The sequence below is a fragment of the Cavia porcellus genome, unplaced genomic scaffold (assembly GCF_034190915.1).
Source record: "Cavia porcellus strain 051 isolate PalLab524CR breed Dunkin Hartley unplaced genomic scaffold, mCavPor4.1 scaffold_6, whole genome shotgun sequence".
In the NCBI taxonomy this organism is placed as follows: Eukaryota; Metazoa; Chordata; class Mammalia; order Rodentia; family Caviidae; genus Cavia; species Cavia porcellus.
In genome coordinates, this window is record NW_026947489.1 from 61443836 (window position 1) to 61468954 (window position 25119).

General features: G+C 52.6%; 1 protein-coding gene across 6 annotated transcripts in view; it reads right to left on the minus strand.

The window, feature by feature from the left end:
- Positions 1 to 25119, minus strand: part of Ptprn2 (protein tyrosine phosphatase receptor type N2) — a 542085-nt gene that overhangs the window by 32256 nt on the left and 484710 nt on the right. For all 6 annotated transcript variants that reach the window (XM_063250851.1, XM_063250850.1, XM_063250852.1 and 3 more), the window contains 3 exons: positions 17476 to 17623; positions 9114 to 9187; positions 3756 to 3833 (listed from right to left, as the gene is read on the minus strand). In XM_063250851.1, coding sequence (XP_063106921.1) covers positions 3756 to 3833; positions 9114 to 9187; positions 17476 to 17623 — 300 coding nt within the window. The remainder of the gene's footprint in view (positions 1 to 3755; positions 3834 to 9113; positions 9188 to 17475; positions 17624 to 25119) is intronic.

The following is a 25119-nucleotide window of genomic DNA, read 5'->3' on the forward strand; positions in this document are numbered from 1 at the left end:
GCTGAGCAGACAGGGTTGAGGAACTAACTAATAGAAAGCTGGGCTTGTGGTAGGCCAGCAGCCTGGCCTCGTGCTGGATGCTGGACACTGATCTGTCCGGGCAGCTTGAGGATGCCGGGGCTGCCGCAGACAGGGACCCACGAGGCCTTGGACCAGCTCTGGCCAGCTGGGCACAGTACTCTGGGGTTGGAACATGTTTGTAACTGGGAGGTGCTGGGGCCTCTGTCCACCGAGGCAGGCAGTCTCTCTGGAGGCCCCAAGGGGTTCCTGGAGATGTTGTTGGTTGTGGGATCCTGTCGCCTCATCCTGCCTCAGGGCTCTCAGCACCTCCACCTTACGTCCTCCTCCATGGTCTGCATATGGATGGAAAGTTGTGACCTTGCTGGATGTCCTGGTGCTGCTCATGCTGAAGGCTGGTGTCAGACTACCTGAGAGTTACTCAGAAGTCTTGAATAAGACAATAAACCCTCACAAGGCCACACAAATGCTCCAGACTGAAATTTCCTATATGCTTGGGGTGGTGGCACAGACCAGAAATCTCAGCACTCTGAGAAGCTGAAGCAGGAGGATCTCAGGTTCAAGATCTTGTCTAGATACCTTTTGACTCAGTGAGACACTGTCTCATAATAAAAAGGGCTGGGGTGGGGGGTAGCTCACTAGGAAGGTGCTGGGATCAGTCCCCAGTAGCAAGTGTACACATGCACTACACAGTTCCTCCTTGGGGCCCAGGGAGTGCAGAGCCTGACAGCTCCGGCAGGCTGTGATGCCACCATCTGGGAGAGGCCACCAAGCCAGGTGGACCCCCACTGAAGATCACTCTGCTCGCCCAGCTGTCCCCAGGAACTCTGGTTGGCCTGTGTGTGATCACCACAAGTCGCAGTGGGTTTGAAGCCATTATGGCAGAACGGAGCAGCACCTTCCAAATGTGGACCGAGCCACCTCGAGGACAAGGATGAGGTCCAGATGGAAGTTTCAAGTGGTGCAGCCCAGGACAGCGTTATACTGTAGAAAAAGTGCTCATGTGACAAAATGACCCCACCGCCCCAAACTAGGTATTTTTCCTTTAAAACAGGGATGATTTCTAAGTTTGGTCCTCTCTGCAAAAGCTGACCTCTGAACCCTCCACCCTGGAAGGTCATCCATGGCTGGGGGCAGCAGAGGGGGAGGGACTTGGTGTCCTTGTGGGTGAGACGGTTGAAGTTTTCCTTCCCTAAGTACGAGTGAGGCCTCTGCACCCATGTGCTCCATGGTCACGGATTCAATTCACATGGATTGAAAATATTTCAAGAAAACTATTGGCACAGAACATGCACAAAATCTTCCTTCCTATCATTTCCAACCAACATGACTAGCAATATGTGCACACACGCACTCATGGACTCTGTGTTATAACCAGAGCCACTTGGACACACAGGAGGACAAGCATGGCCACGTGACTGGCACATTATCTTCCACCAGCACCAGAGCAGCTTGGTCAGGTATCTGTATGTGGGGTGGTCCTGGAGCCAATCCTCTTCTGTATGGGGACAACTGTATACTTAGCTTTGACATTTTAAAATATAAATCAGGTTTTTGGAAATAAAAATCTTAAGAAGCATGCAGTATTTGTCAGGGCAGAGTTCTATCGCTAGGGATGAATTATTCTGTTAGGAGGACAGGACTGTCCTGGCTTTGCTCTGGCTGTGCCCAGCAGGCCAGCGGCTGGTGCAGGGATCCCAGTCCCTGAGCTCAGAGGGCATGCAGCCAGGAACTGCAAGGGTGGAGATGCCTTGAGGTCTGGGAGTGCAAAGCCTTGGAGTCACATGTGGCTCTTTCCCATTCTCACTGTCTTTGTCACAGTCATGCTGTCCTGCTGAAGAACCGTGACACCTGGCTCTTCTTCCCCAGCCTTCTTCCTGCTCTCTCTCTGGACAGTACAATGGCGTCAGGATGCTGTGGTGGGACCCAGCGAGCTGCTCAGTAAGAGCTTGCTACTTGTGACATGGTGTGAGGAGGAATGGTGTCCCCATCTGTGCCTAGTCAGCATGTAGGGACGTGGCCACTGCACTGGGAGGAACAGCATCCCTGTCAACCTCCAGTCTGAACCTGACCTCATGGTCACTGTATTGGTAAGGATGGTGTTCCTCCCACATCCATCAGAATCTGAGCACATGGTCCTTATACTGCGTAGAAATAGTGTCTCTGGCACATCCAGCTATGTCAGGGTGGTCACTGTAAGGGGGAGGACAATGATACCCCCACTCATGTCTAGTAACAATTTGGGGGCATGACTTTACTCAGGAAAACCATCTTTGCTGATGTTGCCAGGGCAGATGAGGTTGCAGCAGTTAAGAGGAGGACCCTATGACTAGTGACCTGTGTATTTAAGGGGAGAAATCTTGATACAGAAGCAGACACTGGGGAGGAGGCCATGTGATCACAATGGTGGCAGAGACCAGAGAGACGCAGAGAGACTCAGCCTAGGACACTGGGGACCATGACATCACTGGAGCTGGGCAGATTGGGCAGGTTTTCTTTCCAGCATCCCGGGGAACCTGCTGTCCACCCTCGCTGAGGATTACTGGCCACCCAGCCTCCTGAGCTGAGTGAGCACAAATCCTGTTGCTCAAGTCACCTGCTGTGTCACTGTTATAGTCTTGGCCTTTCTCTACCAGCCCTGCATTATAGTTGCCCTAAGGCAATTTCACTCTTTGCTGACAAAGCACACCTGTTTGCTGCACGAGCAGGGTGCTCAGATCAACATCTCAAAGTTGGGAGCTGCGCAGGTCATTTCTGCGATGCATCTCAAGGTCTGTGGTCAAAGTTGGTTAAAGGCCACAAATCCCGAGCTTCAGCTTCCTCCCCAGCCAGGGGATCTGCTGGGTCTCATCTGGGAAATCCTGGCCCTTCCTGACTCCCAGAAAGCTCAGCATGATGGGCCTCCAGAGAGACCGACAACTGCCCTTCTAGGAGGGGCAGAGGAAGGCAGACTGGAGGGAAATACACTCCATCGAACTGATCAACCTTTACAGTCTATTTACTGTCATGAATTTCTAAACGGGAAGATGGGACACCTCTAGGATCTACACTGCCCAGCCACAGTGTGACCTCGGCCCTCAGCCACAGCCCCTCCACCCACTACACCCAGGGTGTCTTCCCTGGGCCGCAGCATGCCTGGAGCAAGGCAGAGGTCACACCCACCACAGAGAAAGCACACGCACTGCTGAGGATACACAATCACGCCAGGAAGCTGCCCCTGTTTAGCTTTGTCAGGAGGTTGCTAGGGAGAAATGCAGAGTTTGGCTCCAATTTAAGCAATGTTGACTTTCACTCAGTGTCCATGACTGCATCTGGGGACCCAGACTGTGCTGGTTGGGAGACTTGTCAGAGGACGAGAAGCTACTTTAGCACCATCTTAACCTGCCTAAGACTGAAGTGACAGGCGAGAGGCACATTCGAATAAAACACAACCATGTAAACACAAGTTAACTTCATATCCTTTCACCATGTAAAATGAAATTGTAAACTGGATGAAAAGCAAAGATCTCTAAAGCATTAAACATCTCAAAGGGAGTTTTTCATATTTAAACTTGAAAACAGAAAGAAGAAAGATCAACAGTGAAAATCTTAATGGACATCTAAGTTCTGGAATCCTGTAACATTTGATGTGTACCTGTAAACAAGTTTGAACTGGCTTAATGGAATTCAAGGAGCAATTCTGGCCAAATTATTAAGATTTTACATTTAGAAAAAAGTAGTAATTAAAGAAGACTCACCTGCCAGAAGTCGGCCACAGTGGCAGGCAGCGGTCCTTGGGTGGTGATGTACGCAGGATTCCTCGGGTCATGGTCCATCTGCAGAGATAAGACAGCCGTGATGGAGTCAGCTGTGCAGCTGGGAACACCAGAGAGAAGCCCAGCTGAGGAGGACAGGGGAGCAGGGCACCATGGTCACATGCAGGAACCCAGTGTAGACACCATGCCCATATGCTAGGCTCTGAGCCGGGACCACAGGCAGGATGCTTCCCAAGGCCTGACACTGAGGCTCTAACAGGGCATCAGCAGAAACAGAGCCACCAGGACTCCTGGGTATGTTGCAGGCTGGTGGCCCTGGTCATACAGCAGCACTGTCAAGGGGGCCAGGGCTCAGTGCAGCACAGCCCTGGTGGCCTAGGCTTTGGGCCCATCCATTAAAGTGGGCACCCTCAAAGAGGTTCCACAGATGGTGTGGGTACCTGGTGCCCAGGGAGAAGCTTGTCTTGTCTGAAGAGCTCAGTAGGGTATCCTGCCCGGGCCATACTTGGGGTGGGAGCTCATGCTGTCCATGGGCCAGCCTCTGTCCAGCCCTGCCCAGAGACCCAGGATTGGGAATAAGCAGAGGCCCTGGAACCTTTCCAGTAGCTGATGTGCCCCACGTGCCCTGCTAGCTCCAGTGGGGACTCAGGGCTGGAAGACCTCATTTGCAATGTGATAGTCAAAGATTGATGACACAGGGACAAAACACAAAGAACACAAAGACAAATCCTTGAGAGGCCAGTGGGACGGAAGCCACTGCAGAGAGCGGTCATGCCTGGAGCTGCCTGGCCACCCTGCAAAGGACAGGGCACCTTTCTCTCTGACCCGGCGTCAGCCACAGGGAAGCTGTGTTCCCTCCAGCACAGGCCCTGTGGCACGCTGCAGAGCAGGGGTCTGGGGCAACCTGGCTGGGGCAGATGGCACCTGCTTAGACCTCTACCCTCCACAGCCAGGGCTGAGCACACCAGGATAACGAGGGACACGGGAAGCTCTGAGGCTAAAGATTTTCCAGTGGTGAGGAACGAGAGCATTTTACACCTATGTAAAATCCCTTGTGCCTTTAAAACACTTGGCTGCCCTCAACCTGGAGGCTGTCGGTATGCCCACAGTGAGGCATGCCCTGATGAGGTATGGGTGCAGGTGTAGTGATCCCTGCTGAACACGGCATGTGTGAGCAGGGGCAGCTGGAAAGCTTTGTGCACCCAATTTAGGAGTATGTGATTAAAACTGGAAATTCACCTTCACGCACACAATAGGGGTAAAATTATATTCCCTTGAAAGCTCCAATTAAAATACTGCAGTAGACAAATACTTGGCAGGAATAAGGAGTTTGTTTGGAACATGCACTTGCTGGGGGACAGCTATTTTGGGGGACCCTGTCTCCTCCCTGCAGATGGATGCACTAAGAAGTGGGTATACCCTCCTGCAGGTGCTCTGCTGCCCTAAGCAACATGATTAGAAACTTGTGTTCACTCTGGCAGGTTGAGTGCCTTCCAAATGAGAAATAAGTGATTCGGAATGAGAAATGAGAATTGGGACAGGGTTTCTGGAGGCAAATATGCCAGCTTCCGGGCGGGGTCTCAGTTGCTGAGATGTCCCCCACATCCTAACACCCCAGAGACAAGCAAAAGAAGCAAGGTCTCAGGAGGGACAGTGGGCAGGGGACTTGGGCAGCATTCGGCTCCCCACGCCCTCCTCCTACTCCTCAGACGCCCTCTCTGTGCATGGCATCCATCTCTGTCACACTCTTTGGACAGCAGGAGATGTCTTGCACTGACAGAGGGCTCCTAGCAGTCAGATGTCCTGCAAGATCACAGTGCAGAGGACATGGCCAGTCCATAGCACTGCCATCGCCAGGGCGGTCTCCAGCAGGCTCTCAATCGCAGGCCTGGCTCCACTGTCTTCCTGTGCCTCTGAGGACCCTGACCTTCCTGCTTCACCTTCCTGTTCCTCTGCTGCCTTCCATCTCTCTGTGTTGGGCTTTCCAGCTGGGTGATGCTGTGGGCCTGGATCCCTGTAAAACAGGAACGTCAGGGAGGGACGTCACCTCTGGGTGCCTGGCAGTTCTGGGCTCGTGTCTCCACATTCCTGTGTGCTTGCAGTAGAATCCTCGGACTCTGTGCTCCTGGGCACCAGGCCTGTGTGCTGAGCCTGTCTCTCCCTGTGAACCGCTGTGCAGCAAAGGACCAGCCCCAGGACCAGTCCTTATTAAGCGCTTGCTCCCCAGCAGGGGCTTGTGCATGGATGGTCCAGGATGACTTAAGATACACTAGGAACAGCTTCAACCGGCAGTAAAATTTTGCTTGGACAATTTTTTTTGAAAAAGAAAATCATTTTCCTGTGCTGACTTAATGTTTCTGGTGGGCCGACCACACAAAGGGTTCATTCTGAATGCAGGGCTGACTCTGTAGTCCTCTGTGAGGTGACAGTCATTACATGAGGTGATTGACTGTTCAGCCTATGTGACAGGCCCCAGTACCAGTGTCTCCAGTCTTCCAAACCTAGAAACAGCATCCAACCTTTCCAGACCACAGATCTTGTCCCAAAGCCCAGGGCTTATGGGAACTGAGGCCCCCACTTGTGGCCCCTGGAGGTACCCTGGAGGGGTATGCGTTTCCACACCTGCAAATTGCACCAAAGCTTTCTTCAAAACAGCCTCGAGCTGGGTTAACAGATCAGGTGCCAACAGTGGCATCTGCTGGGGTATTAGCTCCAGAAGCCAGTGGGAGAGATAGATCCACAAGCAAGAGTCATTTCATAGTTGTTCTTGTGTTGAGGTTTTGTGAGTACAGTGCTGAAAGTAAACCATCATTGTGCACGCAGATGCTTGGCTGCAAATATTCCCGAGAACCAAGGGTTGGCCTTTGCATTGGCAGGATCTCAGGGGCCTCAGGCCACCTTGCTGTCATCTTTTGCAAAGGAAGGAGCTCTCTGTCCCTGCTCAGCTCAGGAATGCGCATTTGAATGGAAACTGCGAGAAATCTCTAGCTTCAGTAAGCTGAGGGGAAGAAGTAAGCTTGTTTTCAGGGCCATTAGGACCCTCTGGCCTGGGCCTGTTCATCAGCTCTTGTGCTACTGATGCCTCTATGGGTGGGTGACGACCCTGGCTGAGCGACCTCCTCAGGAACAGCTCAGCTGCGTCCTGAGAGAAGCCGATGGGTTTCTCTTTGGGACGCCTCAGCAAAGGAGCAGAAGTCCCATCTGCTTTCATGACCTCTGATTTAAAAGCAAAGATTGCACATTATTTACTACTGGGTGGCTTCCCTGAAATTTAATGAGGACTAAGTACAAATATGACAGATGTAATTATCATAGCTTCATTCCGCACAGCCAGGGCCTCGGACTGTAATTGCAAGCTTTCCATTCTGCAGCGGCTGGAAGGTCGTTATCACTTGGCCTCCAGTCATTTCAGGGGAAAGAGGCACTGTGGGTTTTTTAATTCATTCCTACAGCTCAAATTTGACAACAACAGCAGCAGCAGCAGCAACAACAACACAGTATTGTGGTATGAAGTAAAGGAGAAACAGAAAAAGCACCGTAAATGACTCATCTCTCTTGTACTGGCCTCTCCGCTCCAAGTCTGGGCAGGGAGGCTGCTCTGGACATGCACCAGGGGAGGAGATTGCTGCACAGACACCAGGCAGGGATTCGTCTCCCCGTGCCCACCCAGCACTGAGGGTGCAGCGCTGCACCCAGTGTGTGCCTTGGAGCCTGTGTGGCAGGGGCACCTCAGCAACTGCAGCCTGGGACCCACACGCTGGGGAGTGGGGCTCAGTGTGCCTGCCACTTGGACTCGAAGCTGACAGCTTGCTTCTCACTCTGGCCTTAGCGCCCGGCGCTTTCCAGGAAAAGGGACAGCTGCTGTAGGAAGAAAATGGCTTTTCTTTTCCTTCAGTTTTGTCATTCCTTTGGTGTTGGCAGTTGAACCTGAGGCTTTGTTTATGCTAGAAACGTGCTCTCCCACTGAGATACAACCCAGCCCCTTCAGACAGTGCCGAGTGGCCCTTATAGTCACCTGCCAGTCAGAGACAAGTCCAAGGACTTATAGGCCTTGTTCCCAAGGAACGGTGCTGTTTGTGAATTGTGAGCCGGGTCAGTGCACGAGCGCCAGAGGCATTTCCAAATCAGTCTTGTGGAGGAGGACTGGTGACCAGCGGCCAGGTGAGACTGTTCAGGGCAGAGGGACTCTGCATGGGCGCCTCTGTGGGGTGAGGAAATTATCCCCATGACCCAGGTTGGGAGCAGGTAGTCTAGACAGAGTGCTCCCCATTCTGAGTTTGCTTTCCTAGGTGTGTGTGCTCCCTATGCCGGCTGTGACTCTTCAGGGGGCAGCACTGGGACCTCCATGAAAATATGATGGTGCTTAAGTGGGGGTTGAAGCCCAGTTCTCACCAACAGCAGCTGACCCAAAGGCAAGAGGGCTGGGGATCCCAAGGGCGTGTTGCGGCCCCAGAGATGAGCTGAGTGCTCTCAACCTCTGTGGTACAGCACATCATGTGGCCAGAATTCCAGGGATCTCCCTGATGCCCACTGCGGGCTGAGTCAGAGGAGCTGGGAAACACTGCAGCCCAGTCACACACCCACACCGAATCATGACTCTCCTGGCTGGTCTCACCAACAGCTGCCTTGGCTCTGGACACCCCAATTCCTCTCTTCCCACCTGCCCTTGCTCTAGCTCACCTGGGAGAACAGCCTGGTGTCTGCCAAGGAGACCCCACACATCGACTCCTCCGCCAAGGAGACTGAATCCCTGCCCCTCTCTGCTTACCCTAGTGGCCCCGATGTTTCCTCCTCAGCTGCCTGCTGTCCCTGAGCTCAGGACAGGGCAAGCACTTAGGTGGTTCCCACAATCACAGGTTCCCTGAGGGTCAGTGAGGGAAACTGGACACCAGGGATGACTGAATTGGGGAAGCCATGTTGCCACTGTCTCCAGAGGTAGCACTGCTTCACCCACATGTGTGGTCCTTGAAGCCACCGCCAAACACTGGCTCATGTTCTATTGAAGAGTTGTGGAGCAGGAGACCTTGCAGCTTTGAGGTCATGAAACTCACGGGGGTGGGTTTGGGGCTGGGTTTTTATATCCTTGGAACACAAGAATAAGTAAGGAGCTCCAGGGTAAGGCCTGCCACCCAGCATGAATGTCCGCTGGCCAGGAGTTCCTCACCATCATGGACACTCAGGCCTGGATCTTCTGTCCACTCTGAGCACCAGGTCCACTCAGCCCATGCAGCCTGTCTGACAGAGGGTAGGAAGCCTGGGATACCACAACTATCTTCTGCAGAAATCTCCTAATGACCGCTGCTCCCGAAGGAGAGCAGGCTGGGACTTGGTGGTACTCACGATGGGGCTGGCATTGATGTAGTCCGAGTTGCCATGGCTGTTCTCAGCCTTCAGCAGGATCCGTGAGTGGTCATCTGTAAGCAACACAAGAGCAGGTCACTGGGGCTCGGGCAGCTCTACACCCATAGAGAGGGTGTGCAAGCCTCAGGCTCAGGCCCAGCCCTGTCCTGTGTCCTGTCTAATGATGTCTTTTCCAACCTTCAACTCAAGAGGCACACTTAGGGCTTGAAGGGTGTGGCCCAGAGGCTGAGAGGTCCTAGCATCTCTCTCTTACAAAGCTCAAACACCAAGGCTGTGGTGTGGTACTCTGTATGCTGCTGCCTTTACATCACAGACACACTTGTCAACATACAACAGACACAAATGTGAACAGTGATCAATAGACCCTATTTGAAAGACAGACATGGTTACATTCCTAAGGTTACTGTAAGGTCTAGAGAGACTGCAGATCAAAAGGGAGCCAGGAGGTAGACCCAGAGGAGACTCAGGAGCACGAGAGCTTGAACTGGGAGACACCATAGTGAGTATTGACATGAGACCCCTGTGGCACTGAGCCCAATGCATGGGCTCCCAGCTTGGCGTGGAACGAGCCTTCTGCTTGCTGTGACCCTGTCTTCCACCCAGGACCCTGCAGGTGGCTTTGGCAGGAAGCCAGGAGGGGTGGGGTGAGAGGGTGTGATGCCACCCCATGAATGTTATGTGGAACTTGGCACTGCTCCTCCCCAGAGATGACGATGCCTGTACTGGGCCTTTGGAGACCAGTGTGGAAACCTTTCTCTAACTCACCTGACCCCCATTTCCCACACGCCTGGCCACATGTGGCAGAAAGGGCCCCGGCCACCAGAGTGGCTTGGTAGTGAAGGCTTGGAAACAGGGCTTTGACTTGGACTCTCATTTCTTTTGGGAGTTTCACTTTTTTTTTTTTTTTTTAAAGATATTCTTGGGAAATGGTGAGTCTTATAACATGTGAGGTGTAGAAAGTTCATTTGTGGGTGACATGATGGGACCAGAGGTCATCCTGGGAGCTCTCCCTGCAGAGACAATGTTGGGCAAGACACAACAATTGATCCCTGGTGTGTGTATGGGGGGGGTTCATCTTAGAGGTGGTTGAGGGGCTTCCAAGTCACCATCACATCTTTTATTGCCCTGTTACTTGGGCCCAGGGCCTCATGTGAGCTGGAGAAGTGCTCACTCACACCCGAGCCCACAGGCTTTCAGCAATGGCATGAATAAAAATCCCAAAGTCCCAGGGGCTCAAGAGCTTCTTCCTGCATGCATTTATTCCTAAGAGAGTACGCCAAAGCAGCAGTGAGAGGAAATTGAAATAAAATTTACAGGAAAAAATTTGGTCGACTCTAACTTTCCAGCATGCTACTCATACTGGCCCCAAAATGAGAGCCCAGAGGCACCATTTCTTAGGCTGCACACCAATCCTGAAAAGGAGACGCCTCTGTGTGCAGAGGTAGTCTATGGGTCTCAGATCACAGCTGCCCTGAAATCTGGAACGAAGAACTGGATGCCAGCTGGGCCCTGAGGGCTGAAGTATTTCCAAAATGGGCAGTTTTAGATACTCGTGCTATGGCAACTGGGGAAACTGTGACACAAAGCAAGTTGGTTGTAAATAGGGTCAGGGAAAGAAAAGCTGCAGCCAGTGAGATGCAGCAAGTGTACCCTAGAAAGGCCACGTTCAGCGGGGGTGGCCACAGCAGAACCAGCCTCTCACAGGGGATGGTGTTACCCAGCTCCCCCCGGACTCTGTGCCACAGCTGGCTATACTGTCTCACTGGGAAGCTGGGAGGGTCCTAAGCTCTGTGAGACACAGATGGGGTGTCCTAGGCTCCCACCTGCACTAGGGCTGGAGGGACAGTCTGCTGGAGCCCGTGGTGTCCTGGTGTGGTGACAGCCACACCACAGAGCTGCCGCAGCATGTGGTTTAGACTGGGCATGGGGGCCAGGAAAGTGTTAGAGCCCTGCTCCGTCAGAAGGCATCTGTGGTTCTGCATCAACGCATCTCTTTTAAAATTAAACATGATGCATTGGGTAATCCTGAGGCCCCGGTAGAAACACATTGAGCCATCCTGGAAGGACCAACTGTGGTGGACGGTGCTAAGCACACCTCTGGAATACTCTGTGGTTCATTTTTCTTTCTTTTTTTTTTTTTTAATCAGTACTGGGGATCGAACTCACGACCGCCTGCTTGCAAGGCAAGTGCTTATGCCTCTGAGCTAAATCCCCAGCATGTCATTCATTTTTCTAAAAGCAATGCCTGCCTCCAGTGGCCCAGATGGGAGCCACTGGTGTTTACTGGGACCCGCACCATGCTGGGACCTGGAGCCCTGGGAAACAAAGCAACCTTCCCCTCCTCCCTGTTTTGTTTTGTTGAACTTCAAAATACATGAAAGTATGGACAACTATTTTCAAGAGAACAAGAGACTCTACAACAGCCATTGGTGACTTCCCTGTTGTCTGGTTTTGAAGACCTAAAACGCCTTCCTCAATCAGTTCGGATCAGTTTTATATTATGTTGTTTTGTATGAATTCTCTGTATTCAAAGACATGGACAACTATTTGGAAGAAAACAAGAGACAATATGATAGACAGTGAAGATCTCAGGTCGTCTAGCTTTGAAATTTATATCTCTTACATTGCTTTCTTATGTCCTATTTTGTTCTGTCTTATTGTGTTTAATTTTACCCCCTTTAAAAAAAAAGCGATGCCTGCACCAAGCTGAGTTTCCTGAGGACAGGCTCTGGCACTTCCAGGGTTGATAAGCTTGCCCGTGTCTGTTAGGATGCGGGACTGGGAGGATGGTGACCTAGTGGGAACTGGGTGCTCTCCCAGGGCCCAGTGCAAGCTGCAGAAGCAAGCTGGGAGGCTGCTCTCCAAACACCTGACTTCCTGGGCCCCTGCTCCCAGAGCACGTACCCCAACCCCTACCTCACTGTGGTCACAGTGATTTCAGAGAGGTCTCTTTAGAAACTCAAGAGCCAGGGCAATAGGAAGTTCATCCAGCTCCTTCTTCTTCCCCTAACAAGACCCACAGGTCTAAGCCTTCCCAGGAAGAGAGGAAGAAGCCAGTGTGGAGAGAATGCCTGTTGAATGAGCTCCTTCCTGAGGGCCTGAAATACTTGTTGGCATCGGCCCCTGATCACAGACACTGCAGGTTTCTCTGATGCTTTGCATTTTCACATTTGTCACCTCTGACCCACTGGAACTGAGTCGTGGATCAGGTAGACAGAGAATTTGTCCATTTAGTTGGGGAAAATGAGGCCTGGGAGGGTTGGCAGGGTCCTTGGCAGCAGCAGACATGGCTCAAGTCCCAGCCCCATCACGCACTCTCCAGATGATGCTGAGGTAGATGACTCGTGTGTCACACATCAGATTCCTCTTCCAGAACATAGTCGTGGTGCTGAGTCACAGGCTGCGGAGACAACAGTGTCTGAGATAGGCATTGAGGAGCTCAGGAGAAAGCTCCAGGCCACAGAGGACACATCTCTGGGAGCACAGGCCTTTGAGAGGGTACCACATACCAGGGCACACAGTCTCTGCAGTAAATGCATGATGATCTTCTTGAGCAGCTAAGAGAAGCAAGTGCCCGATGTATCCAGTGGACAGTGGCCATGCTGGAGCCCTGCATCCCTCCACACCATGGGTCAGTGGATTCAGGACTGGAGGTACCTGGAGGCTTCCTGTGACTAGTGTCCCCTGCAGTGTGGCTCTCTAAAGATTTTTCCCAGCTCTGCTCTTCCTCTCACCCAAGGGAGCCCATGAGTGCTTCCCTAGGTACTTCAGTCAGAGCATTGGAGTAGTGGTCCCTATGTGTTGGCTCCATGGTGTTCAAAATGGAGCCGCCCCATTCAGGCAGGACTGCATCAGCCAGCTCTCCTGTCCCCGAACAAACACGGGCACCCAAAAAGAGGAGGCACAGGACCGTGACCCATGTAGACATATCCAAGACTGTCTCTCACTCTGATCAAATCAGCATCAGGATTGATGGCTGAAGGGCCTCCAGCTGTCTGCATTTTCTGTCGAGATTTAGATGCAATCATTTATGCTGTGGGCACCATGTTTTTGCCTCAGTGGTGTGGCTGATGGTGATGTGGACACTTTTGGCAATGGTGGCAGTTTGCCCTGGAGGATCAGGGCTGTGCAATTTCAGTCCACAAGGGGATTTGTGGCCTGGGATGGCATCAGTGACCACAGCTCCTCTCTGTTTTCATGGATCCACTTGGGATGTGACATACTGTGAGGTCTCCACCTGAGGTCACCCACCACTGTCCTACACTGGCCATGGATGCTGGCCTTGCCTCTCTAGCCACTGCACACAAATGACTATGATCTGACTTGTCACAATCAAGACAAAGAAACACATCATCTGAGCTGCTAAACAGATGAGTCTCTCTATAGATCTGAAGACAATGGCAGAGTGCCTCTGGGACACCATGTGTGGGGTGCATCCTCTGTGGATGCAGGCTCCTCCTCACTTTTTATGCTCCCTGCAGTGATGCCTGTGACCCCGGCTAGGAGACTAGGTCAGTGTGCACAGAAGAAGGCCATGGAGTGCTATTCATAGCCTCTGTGGACAGTGACATGACCTTTCATCTGGGAAGAGAGGGATGGCTATAGTGTCCCATCAGAAAACCCTTCTGCCTCCTACAAGAATGCCCTGTGCTGGGCCTCCCCAGCCTGAGTCTACCAGCCGAGCTCCAGTGTGCTGGTCGTGACTTAAGGGGGAAGCCTCGCTTTGAGTTCCTGGCTGCATGCCAGGAAAGCAAGGGCTGTATCCAAACCCCCCTACGACCTAAGCTGAATGCCTCCAAAATGACATATGTGCCCAGAAACAATCTCCACACAGAGGTCAAGTTAGACCAGTCACTGGGGTGGTGTCTTTAGCAAGGGCGATTTGCACACAGATGGGAGACACTGTCTGGGCTGAGGAAGGAGCTCAGGCTGCACTAGTCCAGCCCTCACAGGACATCAGCGCAGACCCACAAAGAATGGACCTCTGGTGCTGGATCATTCACTCGCTATTAGGGTGGGCAGCGTAAGGAAGGGGATATGACTAGATACAGAGCGATGCAGGGAGCTACTGCAGCCTTCCTTAGTCATAATGATGGCTGCAGGTGTGTAGGAGAAGGGCCTTTTCTGCAGGAGATGTGGGCTGGGGTGCTTTGATGTCTGCTGCCTGAAACTTACTCTGAAATAGTGCAGCCAAGAATAAACAAAGCCCACACACACGTTACACAGATGCAGCATGACACGTGGAAGCAGTGGCATGTAGGTGGCAGGTGACCACTGACTTGCTGTCCAATCCAGCAGGGGGCCAGGCCAAATCACAGAACGGGGGGGCCCTTGGGGAGTAGTGTGTGAGATGCACCTGGCCAACGGGTGAGTGGTCAATGCAGGGTGGAGGCTGGACACTGTTTGGGGACATCAGCTGTGAGCACCTCACTAGCTGGCCCAGCCCTGGCTCCTGTGCTTGCACAGGGGAGATGCACTGAGGACTGCAAAGGCATTGGGAGGACACTGCGGGACATGTGACTGGTACTGGATTCACGAGCTCACAGCTGGGAGGCTTTGAGGGCTGTAGGAAATGTGGGGGTACTGCAGGCCCAGACTCCACTGGGGATCTGGCTCACAGGTGCTGAGCAGTGTGGCGAGGCTGGGTGTGAGATGCTTTTCCTGCACTCTGTTCTGTCACGACGTGGAGACAGGAGGAAAGTTTACAGAATGAGAGTTGGCAGCACAGGTGGGACCCAGGGCAATCAGGTCCCTGGATCCCCATGGCCTTGGACAGGGTTCTACCCCAGAGACAACCCAAGATCCAGGTCTTTGTCACACACACAGGCTGTGGAAGGGTACGTGGTAGCTAGGGCATCCCAGCTCAGCAATAGTCCTCATGGGAAAGACCTGCGTTTCTGAGTGTGACAGACACTGACTGTCAACATAGCCAAGGGCACCTGTGGAAATGCTGACTCCACTGTCCTGGTGGAGCACCAGATGGAGGACTCTGGACCCTTGGGGGCTCCTATCCTCGCTCTATTTGGAAACCTAGGACTGAGAGAGAAGGCTATGTGGCCCAGTTAACCTGCCTCTGGGGCTGTGAGCTGGCTGGCACTGCCCTGTCTGACCATGATTGCTTTCAGGATATGAGACCAGAACCTTCCCATCTGTCCTGTGTCCTTAATCTATAGCTCTCCATCCTTTCTCAAAATACTCCCATCACAGTTTGTGTCTGCAGCTTTCTCTATTCATTTTAATACACAACCAAAGTTTTTTTTTTCTGTTTAAGACACTGCACCAAAATAGCTTCAGAGTCCTGTTCTTGATTTGAGAGGCAGACAACAAACTGTTCTTTAACCACGTAAAACACTGGCCAAACATGAGCACATTCAGTGCCTTGAACTTTGGAGGTAACAGAATGAAGATCTACTGGTGCTGGCCAGCACCTCATGAATGTCAACAGCCTTCCCTCTCAAGAGCGCTCCATGGAGCAGATCTCCAGGATGGAGGGACCCAGAATCCCCAGTAACTCACTGTGGGTGTCCTGCAGCCTCAGCCCCAGGAGATGCATGCAGACAGGACTGCATGGGCTGAGGCATGGAGGTGGGGAGGATGGGCAGGGGCTCCCCAGGGGGAGTGGAAGAACACACTCAGTGGCCACACTGAGCTGGATGGGGCAGGGATGAGGTGTGGCTTTGCTCCTGGGGATAGGTGACAGGAACCTGCTGCACTTGACCAGTGGGAGGCAGCGGCATCAATAGGGAATGAGCAGCTGGAGGGTGCACAAGGAAGACCTTTCTAGGGGAACTGTGGGAACCAAGAATGTTATGCACTGGACCAGGTCACAGGAGCAAATGCAGAGCCCAGGTCCTCCTGGAGACACCAAGATACCACTGTTGGGAACACATAGCCTGCGGGGGACCCACATCTACTGCCTAACTACGTCAACCCCAACACTCCTAGGCCTTACACTGACCACATCCCTGGCCATTTTTAAACTTTGAGACTAGGTTTGGCTAAGTTGTCCAGGATGGGCTCAAATATGCAGTCCTCCTGCCTCAGCCTCCCAGAGTGCTAGGATTACAGGCATGTGTGACTATGCCAAACACATCTCACCACACCGAGCCAAGGTGAGCTGAAAGCCTCTTCTGACCCTGCTTCCCCTCTCACCATCCCTCTGCCCTTTCCTGCCTCGCCCAAGGTCCTCCTTGGGGACACAGTAGCCTGGCATGGCTCATTAGACATCCAAAGTCATATGTGGCTGCTGACACATAATAGGTGCTCAACAAGCATCAGTTAGTCCATCAGTTAGAGCACGACCCTTCCCTTTAGTTGACTTCTGAATGTAAACCCCATGAACAATCACTGCTAGTTAGTGCTGTCCAGTGAAGACCCCAGGCCCACGGCTCCAGGGCTTCCATGGCTCACACACTTGTGTGACAGCTTCTGAAGCTTATAGCTCTTTGGGGGCAGCTTCTGTGTTCAGGGGTGACTGGAGCCCTTTCCAGGCCAGCTGGCAGGGTTGTGAGGCCCTGGGCCAAGTGGTGCCTATGATAGCCACAGAGGCTGGGGCAGGGGCAGTGGCCATGATAGGGCCTCTCAGCACCACTGTGATGTGCTGGAGCTGTGGGTCGATTGTGGTCTCAGAAGTGTGACAGGAAGTTCCTCTCATCACATGGGCACCATACAGGGCACCTTGCCCACAGCTGCTAAGGCTGTGGCCAAGGGACTTTCACACAACCACTTGTCTCTCCTGAGGTGACCATAGCGAGGGTCCACAGAGAGCATTTGGGGGTCCCCCCATAGATAAAAATCCTGGTGGACATATGGGGCCAGAGTGGAAGAGGGTACTGGGCACAAGAAGGATGCACCCAGTCTCCTGACCCTGGCTCTGCACCCTGGCATGACCTAGCACATCCTGGTCTTGTGTGTGTGGGGGTTTACTATTTTAGAGCAATATCTGGCTAGAGTGGGTCCTTACAGTGTTTGTAGAGACTGTCATAAAATTAGGATATGCTGTAGTGGCCGCCACCACCTTCACATACCCAAGATGAAGGTGTAAGGCTGGGTACTGGATCTGCTCACATGTGGTCCAGGTCAGCAGTACACGCTGGACCACGTGGAGACTAGCGGGAGCCTGGCGCTTGCCTCTGCTGCATCTCATGGAGCCCAGTCATGGCTGCAGGTCTCAGCTGCTGGCCAGAGGGGCACTGGTTGGAATGCTAGCCAGACGGGATGTGGCCTTCCCTCGGGGGGGGGGGGGGGAGTCTGCCACAGGGCAGAAGGGTCTCCATCGGCCAAGACTGGGTGCCCACCCCTGCTTCCACCACCACCCATGTAGCTACTCGCAGGTACATACAGGTCAGCACGGCTGGGCAGCGGTTCTTGGCCAAGTTCTCTTCCCTCTGGGCAGCAAGTGAGCTGCTGGGCTCTGCTTGGTAGGCGCACAAAGCCTCCCACTCCTTCTCCAGCCGGTTCTTGTTCTGCAGGTGGTCCTCCATGTAGGCCTGCAAGGGAGCGGCAGTGAGGAGGGTGCACAGGGCACGGAGCATGGCATTCCTGATCCTGTGGTTCTCTCTGGACTGTGAATCCTGGCACATCCAGTTTAGAGCACACAGCTGAGCCAGACAAAGCTGGAACAGAAAATGCACAAGGCTGAGAGAGAGTGGCTCTGGGCTGGAGTAGATGGGGAGGGCGCTGGCACAGGATGATGGTCAGGCCAGGGTGCTGCACCAGGGGATGTGGGGACAGTGCATGGGGAAGTGGCATTGAGCCAGGGCTGCAAGGGCAGTGGCGCTGGTGCCTGGAAACATCCTGTGGACACTGCTGCCCACATGAGCAGGCACGGTCCACGGAGAGGAATGGCCCTGGATGGACTGAAATGCGTGTGTGAAGCTCCACAAGGTGAGATCTCCCAGTGAACTGAGTTCACTAATGGACGTCTCACGCTCTAGTCACTTGATTTTTCCTCTTTCTGAACATGAGCTGCAAACAGACGTGACCTGGTAGGAATCCCTCCAAATTTTCTATTTGACAGACAGGAAGTACAGCACTGGCCAGCAGTTGGGAGTTGCACTAGAGCCTGGGGTGGGGACTCAGTCTCTAGGATGCCTGTGGCCCAGAGAAGGTGGTGGTGATACACTGGGCACAGCCACAAGGCTCCTGCACTCCAGATGACCAGTGTGGCCATGTCCTGAAGTTTCCCAGGACACCCATTTCATAAGAAGCCATCTCTCAGGGAAAGTGCCCACATACATCCTGTGCATGCCGAGACGGGCCAGCGTGCGAGACGCCTGCATGCACACACACTGTCTGTGTGAGAGCACAGGGATAAGACAGGGGTTTGGGAACTGGTTTACCTCAGAGACAGCGAGAGTCACCAACCATTGAATGTGGCGCATCCCTCATTTGCCCCTTGTCCTATTGGTATCTACACCAGCATGCTTTCTTGAAAATGGGCATGCTTCTCTGACCCTGCCGGGCATGCTGCTCCTAAGGCCCCTCGTACATAGAGCTGTGCCTGTGTTAAGAGGTTGTAGCACCAAGAGACAGAGATTCAACCCTCGCTGTTCTGATCCTAACTGTCCTGGCTCTTGCTGCAAACCTTGAGTGCTAAAAGCATGTAGGACACTGAGGCTCTAAACTCCCCACCACGGACTTCATGTAGCCAGCATGATAGCTCATTCCTTAATGAGCCGTTTGGTCGATACTCAGTTGGGACTCAGGAAGCTTCTCAAAGACCATGCCACTCTGGTATCTGCATGGGAACAGCCTGTCTCTCCATGCTCTTGGGGTTTTGGGTGTGCCCCCACAGGACAGGAAAACACAGGTGCATGTGTGTGCCTGCATGGGTATGTACAGGCAGCACCCAGAGGCCACCTGGAGTCTACACCTCCTCCCCTGTTGCCTCCCCATCCCCTGACATCCCCACTGTCCAGGGAACCAGATAGATCCTTGAAGCCTCTCTGCCCCTGGTGCCCAGAGCAGGAAGACTGAGCAGCTGTGTTGGGACAGGACAGAAAGGGTCCTCATTCAGACCTCACCCACCCCCCTTAGCAAGCATCCTCTCCCCTCTGGTCTACAGTGCCAGTTCCTGGCAGGTATGGCCCAGGAATCAGACTACAGATGGCATATGGAGCCCTTGCTTGGGAGAGTTTTGGAGCTTTGGTGAGACACATGGCAGGACAAATTTGGGACACTGAGGCGTCTGCTTGAAGGCTTGGCTGTCACCACCTGTGGCCCTGCATGAGCCACTCTCCACATCCACTGCTCCTGCATCCCGCTGTGCTCCAGTACGCCCAGGGTGGAGCAGGCTCCCATGGAGATGGTCTATGTGGAGAAATCAAGCAAAATTCAAGGCAAAATTCTAGTGGCCCCATCTAGAGAATGGAGGTCACATACTGTTTTCACCCAAGCCAATCATTATGGAATATCAAATGCTCCTTCTCGTGTCTTCACATAGGAAGTCCTATGGCTGGCTGCACTGTCTAAATTCTGCGACAACAACAACCAGCTCAAACCTGAAGCTGTGTAGCTCCTGAGGCTTTGGAGTTCCTGAGGTGGCGCAGTCCAGGCAGGTGTGCAGCCACTTTCCTCGGCCTGTGGTGGAAGATCCTGTCCTGCTGTGCTTTGGAAATTGCTCTTTTCACCAAAGTCACATTCATACCTGAGTCTCCCAGCAAACTCCAGGGATCAGCAGGTCTGGGTCCTCCCAGCTGTCACCTGCAGGGGGGCCAGGGGCATCTAAGTGTCTCTGCACTGTGCTGCTTAAATGCCCACATTTATCTTCCCTAGGAAAAGTGCAATCATGCACATTTGTATGAATTTCGAAAATCATGGCAAGAAATCTAAAGTGAGCATCGGGTCAGAAAGCTCAGCAATGGGAAGGAAGCCATGGATGTTGATATTATTCTTCCTGAGAAGTCAGGCATCCACAGGTGAATTTGATTATATTAAACAGAGCCAAGATCTTCACTCATACTCACTGCTCTGCCAGACTGCTGGCACTGCTCCGTATGCCCCAATTCACTATGTTCTGTGTTTTTCTATTAACAGTCTTAGAAACCATCATTCATTATAAGAAACTGCTATGATTGCGCAAGCCACATCCGAATCCCCCCCCCCCTTCTGTGGTTTGTGGGTAAGACGCCTCTCATCTGCCAATCTGTGGTGAAGCTGGCCTTTGTGGTGAAATAACACATTTTAATCAATAAAGCAAAACTAGAAAATGCCACAGTCACTCAGCGTTCTTCCAGGATGCAAGCAGCCAGAGCCAGCATGGAGTCAGCCTTGCTGGCCGGGCATCAGTGGGACGTCAGTGACGTGCAGCCCCTGCACGTGAGCATCAGCTGGAGGTGCTGGGATGCAGACACCCAAATGCTTTTACTTCATGGAGGACTATGCGTGGTGGGGGCACGGGGCAGGAGAGCTTACCTTCTAAAAGCCTGCAACGTCTTTGTCATATAAATAGGACATGTGGCAGAGAATAGAAAACCAAGACAAGAATGAAAACAGAAGCCTCCAATAACGTGAGCACCCAGAGCAGTCTCCTGGGCTTTCAGGCCCAGCCCTTCTGTGTGCTTGGCCTGGCTTGCTTTCTGTTCAGAGCTGAATACTAACCATTGTTGATGGTTGGGGTATCCTCAGTATTACAGATTTCTCTTATTTGAGATGAAAATATGTGGATAAGAGGCTGACAGTTTACGCACGGAGGAATCAGAGAAAGCAAATAGTTGATCCTTGGCCCTTGCAGCAGTGGTAACTGTGGCTTGAGCCTGGATTCAGAACACACAGAAGGCTTTGCCCTGGCTGGGCTCCTGATGTCATGTCAGCCTCTCATTTCCTGCATCACAGAGCAGCAGGTTAGCACGGCGGCTTCTCTGTGCAGAGCACAGGGTACCTGCACCAGGGGCAGCGCTGAGCTCAGAACACATGAGTTCTCGCACACAGTACCTGCAGCAAGTATGACTGGGGTCAAGCAGAGGGACAGAGCAATGACAGCCCCTGCAGCCCTGGCTGCCCCTTCCCCTGTTAAGCCAAGAGCTTTTGTCTTTCCAATTTACAGCAAATCCTCTCTAGCTTCTGCTCTGCACACACAGGTGACCAGCATTTGTGACCCTTGTGCTTTGGAGCCATCACTAAGTGAAGGTTCCCAAACACCAGCCCACAACACCACGCATTCAACCTGAAAACTGCAGCGGGTGGCGCGTACTGTGTGGAGATACTAGAACGAGGCACAGTCCTGCCCTGGGCAGGACGGGTGGGAAGGCTGGAGAGTCTACCCTGCTCCTCAGAGTGGCTGCGATTTGAAACTCAGAAACTGATTTCTGGAGTTTTCCAGATATTTTCAGATCATAGTTGACCATAGGTGGTTGGAATCTCAGAAAGTGAGGCTGGGAGTGAGGGGAGATGCCGTGTTCCTGTGAAAAGTATGACTTTTGACAACCAGCAAGGGCCAGGTGTGGTGTGTACGCCAGGTAACCTCAGCCACCCTGGAGGCTGAGATGCGATGATAAAGGTTCAAGCCCAGTTTGGGCAACTTAGTGTGACCCTGTCTCAGAAAAAAGTAACAAACAAAAAAGCCTGGGTATATTGCTTAGAGGTAGAGCATCCCTGGGCTCCTGTACCCCTGCAGGAAAACACACAACACACAGACAGAAAACCCCAAGCCAACCCATCATGCGTGCACACGCTAGCACTGTGCTCTGTCCAGACTATTCACTGACTTGCTGCTTTGTGTCCCAGCGCGGCCCGTCCCCACTGCCTGCTCCCTCACCCTCAGCTCTGGCCTTGCTCCTGGTGATGCTGCCACCTCGAATCCTCCCTGAATTCCAGCCCACTCTTCAGCCCTGCCCCATGGCATACCTTCTTAACAACTGCCTCTCCCACTCCGTCACCATAGCCTCAAGCTCTTTGACGTTCATTGTTTTCTAGGGTGTGGACTGCATTTCAGTCCTTCGCCCGGCTTCCGGGTGGCCTGTGAGTAACCTGCACTGCAGATTAATGTCTCATATTGGTGATGGGTACCAAGAAACAAGGACTCCAAGTCCTCTGAAACTCCAAGTCCTAAAACCAATACCTCAGGAATGTTGATGTCTTATGACACAATTCCTGCGGTGTTCTTCCTTCCTGGGTTATTCAGAGCCATCTTTAAACCCACGCAAAGGGTGGCTCCCACCCTGGGCCCCAGTCATAGCCTCAAAGTCCATCCAGGCCCAGTTGGGGCCGTGTCCTTTAAGGCTTGCCCTCCTGTGCACATGGCAGGACCCTCCTTTGGCTGGGGTGGAGCGGCCCTGTGTGGAAGGGCTAAGATGAAGAATGTGAGGTTGCCAGGCCTGGGTGAGCAGCCAGGATGCCCCACCAGGACTGACGTGCCTGGGACTAGAAATGAAGAACTGGAGCTCGAACTCAGGTCTGCAAGAAGCACTAGGGGCTGTGTGGTGGTACACCTTGATCTCAGAGTGCCACGACCCACTGGCGCTTGTGAGTTCTGAAGGGCTCTGGCACTCTTAAATGGGATGCTGCAACTGCTCTGCCCTCTGGCTGCACCTCAGGGGACAGGGCCTGCCTCTCTCTTGACCTCTGCTGCTTCGTGAGGCTGATATTTCACTTGCCTATGTGACACACCAGTCCAAGGGAAAACTGTGGGGGAAGCAGAACAGGGGAGCACACAGCCCCCAGGGTGGCAGCTGACTCTAGGCCATGAGAGAGGCTGTGGCATCTTCAGTGGCTGAATAGGAACTTGCATTTCCTGCCATTCTTTTCCTTCAAGGACGGCATTGTCAGCTTTCCAAAGAATATTTCACAAGAGCCCTGGAGACTCAATCTGTGGTGCTTCAATTTAACTTTTCCTTCTCACCCCAATACCCCAGCTGCCCGCCTCAGATCTTCTATAAATGGCACTCTCAGGCCATTAATAGAAGACTCAGGGCAGGTTCAGGTGGTGAGGACCATGGGCTACTAGATGTCCGGGACAGGAAGCTATGTCAGACAGACCGCTAGCACCCACATTTAATGGGAGCATTTTATACAGAACTTCAAACTGTGTATAACTAAAGGGTTACAGCAGCGCAAGGCGGAGGATGGGTGCATGGGAGTCAACAGAGCCCATGTGTATCCCGTACCACTTTTTGGCCAATCAGCCAGCACCAGGAGGGCAGAGGAGAGAGTCTGGGGCCTCAAAGCTGTGATGCTCTGCCACACTGCAGGCTGTGGAAGCTTTGACCTCAGGTGAGCGCACCTGTCATGCATGGCCCTTGCTGACACGGAGGAGTTTTGACTGCACGGAGGGGGCTCTGGGAAAGTGGGGAGGTGCTGGCTTGGGCAGATGTGGTATAGAAAGAGCTGTTCTTCTGCTGTCCACCTGTGGGCAGCTCCCTGACTTTATGGATCCTTAATTTGCTCCTACAGAAAACAGGAATCCTGGTGCACAGAGTGGGGATTGAGCACATATTTCTAAAGGTGGTTTTGAAGGTCAACGAAATGGACATTCGTCCTGCGTTCTGTGGGTGTGGAGTGCACACTTGTGAGAACATGGAGTGGCCTCAGTTTCCCATCAGAGTCACGGAGTCGGGCGCTCTCTGAGGCTCTTTCCTGCCATGACTGACTGGTCCTGGGGGGCTTGGACATAGGATATGTGAGTGCCGGCAAGTATCAGCCACCGGCAACATGTTCAGAAACAGTGGTCATGCTGTCCTGGGCCAGGCTGTCAGTGAGGTCGGGACTCCACTGATAGGACACATAACCAGCAGAGTTTCTGTGTTTTACGAGGTGAGCAGGGACAGTGGTGCTTCTGACAATCTGCCGTCTCCTCAACGCTGTTCATCAGGACTCTGAGCAAAGCCTCTTGCCATGGCTCATGTTCTTCACCAGGAGAGCAGTGCCCAAAGGACAGCGACTCTGGGATGCCTCCCCACCCTGCGAGGTGGCCCTCTCCTGTGTGGTGCTGAGAGGAAGGTCCTCCCTGGGATCTTGAGAGGAGGCAGCACCAGGAGATGCTTGGTTCAGCGATAACTGCTCAGCAAGGAAATCCCAGTGGAGTGGTGGGACGCTGCCTGGGCTGGGCCAGCATGAGTTTGGGTCCACGCAAGGTCACAAAGATCGTGTTGCTGTACCATCTTTTAGCCTTCAGCAGGACAGGTGCAAAAAATTTCATTATTAGTATCAAAGAGAATGGTGAAAATGAACTCCTCCAGGCAGTACTAACACTCAGGGGGAGGGACAGCTGTTTACAAAGAAGCAGAGCCCACTGGCACATCAGCAGTGTTTCAGTCCAGTCAAATGTGCCAAGACCACCGAGGTCAGCAGGAAGTCCTCAGGGATCATTAGAGACCCCGTTACTCCATGGTCTGTAGATGCGGAAGATGCAGACGTGGTTACAAGGAAATGTCATTCCTGTGATGGTGAGTTTACCGTCACAGAAAAGAACATTTAGCCAAGCATTGGGGATTGACTGTATGTCACTTTGGGAGGCTGAGGCAGGAGGACTTTCAGTTAAAACCCAGCCTGGCAACTCAGCAAGACCTTGTCTCAAAATGAAAAATAAAAAAGGAGCTTGTCTGTAGCTCTGTTTGGAGGCTCTAGATTCAGTCCCCAGTATCTCTTCAAAAGAAAAGATACACATCTGTCCACTGCAGAGAGGTTATTATATAAAGCAGAGTTTTGTGGACATAGTTAATAATAGGATAGCCCTGATTCTCTTTCTTCCTTACCCTGGTGCTTACTGTAGCACAAGTCTCTTTAATTTCGTGATGGTAAATCAAACCCTCTGCTAAAGTGAAGAACACCACCCATGTCAAGGCCACTTTAGGACCTGTGTTTAAATCTCTGCTTTCTCTGAAATAAGCAGGAAGTAAGCTGCTCTAAGGCTCTCTGGGAGAAAGGATAACTTGTTTATCTTTAAAAATAAACCACTTACCTTCATGGATGCATTAAGGGAAATGGTTATGCTAAATGCTTGAGTTCTAAAGTGAGGCATCTGAATTTCTAGCAAAAATAGGAAGAG